General features: G+C 39.3%; 2 protein-coding genes across 3 annotated transcripts; one reads left to right on the forward strand and one right to left on the reverse strand.

The window, feature by feature from the left end:
* Positions 1–224: 224 nt before the first annotated feature.
* LOC118479304 lies at positions 225–1515 on the forward strand. 2 transcript variants are annotated; one of them, XM_035987277.1, is made up of 2 exons: positions 225–451; positions 556–1515. In XM_035987277.1, exon 2 carries the CDS (start codon positions 644–646, stop codon positions 1361–1363), a length of 720 nt encoding a protein of 239 aa, XP_035843170.1. In that variant the 5' UTR covers positions 225–451; positions 556–643; the 3' UTR covers positions 1364–1515. The 2 variants fall into 2 exon arrangements, with proteins under 2 accessions (XP_035843170.1, XP_035843171.1); XM_035987278.1 differs by having other exon boundaries at positions 567–1515.
* Positions 1516–2104: 589 nt separating this feature from the next.
* On the reverse strand, positions 2105–3220 carry LOC110896202 (F-box protein At2g14710). Its single transcript, XM_022143666.2, has one exon. It carries the CDS (start codon positions 3218–3220, stop codon positions 2105–2107), a length of 1116 nt encoding a protein of 371 aa, XP_021999358.2.
* Positions 3221–6253: the final 3033 nt, after the last annotated feature.

Raw genomic sequence — 6253 nt, forward strand, 5'->3', positions numbered from 1 at the left:
AGCCAAGGTCGACTACTCGATCGCCGCCAGCCCCTTGGCTCTCCTAGATGCGCGGAAAACCGACCTCCATCCGCTCGAATACAGTGGAATAATCGGTAAAATCTCGTCTTCCATCCAAGACGAACCGACGCCACCTGTAATCACATAATAAAAAGAGTAGGAGTCAAACCTAGACACAAGAAACACCAAATTTTTCCACAACCATTTCACCACTACCTCATTTCCTTCCCCGTACCAAACTATAGTTCCTGTTTAATCCTCTTCCTAGTTCCTAGATAGGAAATCAGATGTTAAAAGATTTTAAAAATTATAGAATAGTGATTTTTAATCAGCTTAATACACACAACAATCAAAAGTTTATAGGATTTGTTCCTCATCAACAATTTAACATTCGTTCTGCACGCAAAGAATCATAAACCCTAGCTTCTAATTCTCGATCAATACGCTTCAGGTACTAAATTTCTCATATGAATTCTTAAACGTCCGAGTTTTTTTGCTGTTCATAGACGCTCTTCATCTAATTATTTCAATCCGTTTTCATTGATCACCGATTAGGTTTTCTTTAGAGGATTCAATGTTCAATATTATAACTTATTGAGTGTTCGATTTGTGAAATGCCTGAACTGTATATATCTATATTGAGATGACAACCACTGCAATTTTGAATTATGTACAAAGTTTATGGCCGTTTGCTAAGATTATAAATGATGATTTACGATTATCGGATCGATTAGTGAGTGGACTGGAGCTACCAGATGAGACGAAACGGTTTGTGTTTGCGTTTCGTGAACCGGAATCACAGGCGGTGATCTATGTGCTCTGTGTTCAGAATTTGTCCGAAAGATCAGCCGTTGACGCTGAACGTCTTGTTAGATGCGTTAAACCGGGTGCGGTTGTGGCTCAAGTCAAGGAGGTTGAGTTTCATGATGATGAAGGGTCGATTCCGACGTCTTCGTTACAAGTACTTAAAAGATGTTTTCTTCAAAGAATCGGAAAAGAAAAGTACGAAAATGTGGCTGGGAGTTTAGTGTTGAAAGAAATTTTCGGTGTTGGATTTAACGGTCATTTGTCGGCTGCAAAACGAACAGCTGAAGAAGTTGGTTCGTCGTTTTTGATGCTCGAATCGCCTTTTGTGAATATAGAAAGTGATCACGGTCCGTCAAATGAGGTTGAGTCAGGTAATTCTCAAGGTTTTGGTTTACAGCCTATTAATAACTTGATACCACAAGCTAGAAAAAGAAACAGATTCATACCGCCAACACACAAGCTAGAAAATGACAAACACGACAAGGCTCCCCATACTCACGCACAGCAGCTGAATAGCGGTATAGGATCTGGCCCAAACATACCCACGCCAAAATAAGAACCCATCACCCCGACCCAAAAGAAATTAACCTGCCCATGATGAATAACGAGCATGAATCCTGATGGGTAAGTTGGATTTCTATAATTAACTTTTATTTATCAAGTACTTAAAGCATAATTTATATTAGCATTTACATACAACGAAATTTTGTATCTTATTTATAAGTAAGCGATTTTGATTCATAATTAAAACTAGTTATGAAAGTCTCAAAATGCCATGTTAATCATTCATTTGATCAGCCCTGCAATTGATGCATGTTGACTGCAATTTGTGAACACAAATCAAATATTGTGATAGTTTTAAAGGTTTATTATTGTTGTTCCTACATGTGGGTTGGATCAATAGCCATATTGGAAGAACCATAACCTGAAGGAACAACCATCTGTTTTTGCTTAATTATGGGGGAGATTATAAAAAAATTACACATATACTAGGAGCCTGTTTTCAATTAAATGGTAAGAAAAGTTACCTTATTCATGGTAAGACAGATGTTTCATTTTCTCTCAAGTCACAAACAAAAATCAAGATCGAAATCAGATTTTACATATAGCAGACGACATATAATGGCTTGGCTGCTATTTTAGCATCTATGCTTGCGGGAATATATATAATGACGCTCAAGATTGATCATATGCATTGCATTAAAGTTACTTAGTAATAAAAGTTTCGTCTTTATAAAAAAACACAGAACAGTACAAAAATAAGAAAACTAGAATTTAAAAAGTAATTCATCATCGATCACTGAATGAAAGAATCAGAATGATTGAGCAGAAGTAGTGATTCTGTGTAGGAGGTCATCTTGAAGGTCGACCCATAAATCCCAAGACCATTGTTGTGTTCCCAGCAAGGTTCAAAAACTTCAAGTTCATCATTACGTCTATGCGTCTGTACTATTATCGGTTGGCCATTCTTCCTAAATCCAATTATACTATCAACCTGAACGTCGTTAACAGTGAATAGCTTTCTAAACGAGGGTTTTGGAACACCGTTTTTCAACATCATCCATACGTCACAAAATGGTTTCGGTGTTAAATTATTAGCTACGTGATAACTAAGCACAACAAGAGACTCGTTGATCTTAGATATATTGTACGGCCTTAAATGGCGTGTACCTAAGTTATTAGCAAAGTCTACTGGTTCTCCAAATTCTTCACTTGCCAAATCAAATGAATAAACCCTAAGTTTATCTATAATATTATCATAAGTGAGCCAATAAATAACCCCATCTATAACCACCTGTGTATTCGAGAACTGCAACGATTTAGACTTAAACGGCTTATTCATTGGTAAGCTTCTCCAAGCCCCAGAGCTTAATGTGAAAACCTCAGCTGTGGCCTCGTTATCGATAGAACAACGTGTAATCTTGACGATCTTAGGGTCGCTAGTTTTAGGACAAACCCCAAAACTAATAACATCATGGGCTCCACCCGGTATCGCTATACCAACGGATTTCCTAACTAATGGATTCCATAGAACAACGAGTTTCTTTACGTTCCCTTGATCTCGAATAACTCCGTGCAAACACACCAATCCGTGAGAGCAATCGATCATGAATGGTGACGCGAGAAACTTAACAGTTGGAGGAACAAAAGGGGGAGACTTGTGATCGGGGAAGCTGTCATCATCAACAATCGAAACATAATTATCCTCATATTTGACCCGATCAGAACCTCCTGGTATGTACCTTATCAGTAGATGTTCCGGATGAGACTGGGTGTGATAAGTGATAAATTCAGAGCTATCGATCAGAGACTTCCATTGCTTTGAAACAGATCTGAACTGAAGCAAAGATTTGACAGAAAGATTTTTTTTGATGATTTTCTCTTGGATTTCGAAAGGAATGTTGGCTGACATAATAATCACTTTATGGGGGGGGGGGGGGGGGGGGGGGGTGTTGTCTGGGGATGGTTATTGTTTCAGCTTTAGGTTTTTTATTATGGGGGATGGAAACGTGGAATAAGGAAAAGTGGTTTTAAATGGAATAGGTCGGTCAAAATTTACAAGGGTATGAATTTCGGGCTGGGCTCCATCTACTCTATAGTTCTCAATGGAGAATTGGAGATGATGTCATGTTAGAGAAGCCCGTTTAACTTTAGATTCGGATTTCTAAATTTTGATCCGGGTCGGCTATGGAACCGGTTCGGGTATGATCGAGTATTTGGAGAAACCTGGTTCGAGTAAACAAAACATTGAGAGATTATTGAGAGAGTAAACTGCCATTTTAGTCCCTATGGTTTGTTCACTTTTGCCACTTTAGTCCAAAACTCAAACTTTTTGCATCTAGATCCCTGTGGTTTTAGTTTTATTGCCATTTTGGTCAAAAAATTAAATCATGTCATATTTGTCTTATAAAATCATGTTATTTTGTCTTTTTTGTTGATACATGTTTGTGGACGCGACTCGACTCGGTTCGACTTGGCTCGGTTCGACTCGGTTAGGTTCGGCTCAAGCCCGACGTCACGACATTCCTCCGTCGTGCGCCCTAGAGTTCGACACGCGAAACACGGAGAGCCGAGAACGTTTCCCGCTTGACACATCATCATGATGATGTCATGATGATGTCATAACTTTGACTAATCACAAGTTGGACTAGCTTTGCAATCTGAACTTATGGATTCATGGACGTGCATGTGGTTTTTCTTTGGGCCAATCAGAAACAAGCAACATGGGCTAAGCAGCTTTGGCGAAACTCACCTTTGGGCCCAAGCCCAGTTTGGCGAAACAGATGCATCTTGGCGAAACAAGACTGTTTCGTCAAACTTGATTGAGTTTCGTCAATGACTATGTGTTTCCTCAAGCTTTTGATTCGCCAAGCTGTGATTCGCCAAGAATGTTCTGATTCGTAGTGTCTGTGCTATAAATACACTGTCTGTGGATAAGAAATGTAAGAGAACACATAGAGAGAACACAGAGAGCATTCTGTTGAGAGCACACACACACGAGATTTTTAGAGAGTTTGCAAAACATATTTGTAAACATTGAGCTTGTAACCGAACCTTTCATACGTATTAATACAGTGGTGTTAATCGGTGAATATTGCGTGTCGTGTATTTGCGTGTTCTATCTCGGTTTGCCTTTCCGGTTGGATTCCGCACAACCGGGTTGGTTAGTATACAAGGATTAGGCGACTAGATCCTCCTAGCCGGACCTACAAGTGGTATCAGAGCCTTGGCTCTTCTCCTTGTTAAAACCGACTGTGTTCTTGGTTTGTTTTCGGGTGTTAAAGTTCATATTTTTCTGGAAAACAACTTAAAATCTGGTTAAATCTTGTTATTTTGCTTTGTGTTTGACTAAAAACCTTGTTATTTTTCATGTTTACATGTTAGTTATGGGTTTTTGTTAAACACTTTAGCAAAATATTGTGTTCGGAGAGTTTCGGTTCACCGGAAAACTTATTTTTCTGGGTAGTGTTCTTGAAATCTTCATTGTTGTAGGTCCCTCTCGGAGGATGACGAACCTAAACCTTGTTATACTAACCCACTAGCGAGTGCGGAATCCAAGCTAGCAAGCAAACCGGGATGAAACAAGCACAAACACAAACACACAAGGTTCACCGATTAACACCACTGTATTAATACGTATGAAAGGTTTCGGTTACAAGCACTATGTTCATAAATCTGTTCTGCGAACTCTCAAGTGTGTGTGTGTGTGTTTTTGGACAGAATGCTCTCAAACTCTCTATCTTTCTATCTGTGTGCATCTATCAATTCTCAACACACTGCATGGGTATATATACCCATACACTGCATGTCTGGTCGAAGGATCCGATAGATGATCGAAGGATCATCTATCGATGACAAAGTGTTCGAGGGATTCACATATACTTCGAAGGATGGCATATCCTTCGAAGTCCAACATCATCCTTCGTAACATATCTTTCGAGGTCATCGAAGGATAGAATCAATCCTTCGATGGACCAACCTGCGACACAGAACAATACAACTAATTTACTAACTGTTGGCCAAGTCAAACCAGGAGGACGGTTGACTTGGTCAACTTACAGGACTGACATGGACATCGTTTACATCGTGATCGAATACAGACAAAGTACAGACACAAGTGCACCAACAAACTCCCCCTTGGCTGTAGCTTTGTCTCGAACTTCAATGGTTGTGAATTTGTCTCGATCTTGATCATCTTTGATCTTCATGTCTTCAAGACTCCGATGTCCTTTCAAGTCTTCAGTGTCGGAGGATCTTCAAAGTCTTCACGTCTTGAAAGCAGAGAGTGTATCAACAAACTACCCGTATCATGTAGGAAGTGTGTTGACAAACTCCCCCTTAACATAAGCACCCCCTTGAGCTATGCTCGTGAATGACTTGATCTTTATGAAGTGAAATCCTTGTGGTGTTGATGATGGCCAGCGGCAACTCGATCATTTTCATCTTTTGAGTGCCTTCACGTCGTGTCTTCATTCTGAAGCTCGTCATCGACCATGTTCTCCTAGCCTTTAGAATCTGCACATGCCAGAAATCTAAACGCGTAATGAGAACAACTGCTTGGAATATAGTATAAACAAATGACACACGAATGACCATGTCACAATCAAACACCGTCCGACAATTTGAAAGTTTAATAAATTTGTCAGTTTTAGTTTCCAACTTTCAAAACATGCAAATTTCGACCGTTTATGAAGATTTAGTCAATTCGGTTTTCGTTCAGGTTTCAGGTAACGAAGACTCGAGTTCCAACATCGTACGATCGAAAATAAAGCAGAAATAAAATCTTTTTGGTATTTTTGAATTTTTCAAATGTAAAGACTGAAAGCAATAAATGAATATATACAGACATTCTTTTTGCGAGTTTCGAGGGTAAGAGAATCATATCAGTGTACGGTCATGCCAAAACACTCTTGTTGTTCAGTTAGTTCACATTAAGATAAACATC

The sequence above is a fragment of the Helianthus annuus genome, unplaced genomic scaffold (assembly GCF_002127325.2).
Source record: "Helianthus annuus cultivar XRQ/B unplaced genomic scaffold, HanXRQr2.0-SUNRISE HanXRQChr00c239, whole genome shotgun sequence".
Lineage (NCBI taxonomy): Eukaryota > Viridiplantae > Streptophyta > Magnoliopsida > Asterales > Asteraceae > Helianthus > Helianthus annuus.

Excerpts from the sequence above, each read along its gene's own strand:
- LOC118479304 (XM_035987277.1), top strand. The coding sequence starts at position 644 with ATGACAACCACTGCAATTTTGAATTATGTACAAAGTTTATGGCCGTTT.
- LOC110896202 (XM_022143666.2), bottom strand. The coding sequence starts at position 3,220 with ATGTCAGCCAACATTCCTTTCGAAATCCAAGAGAAAATCATCAAAAAA.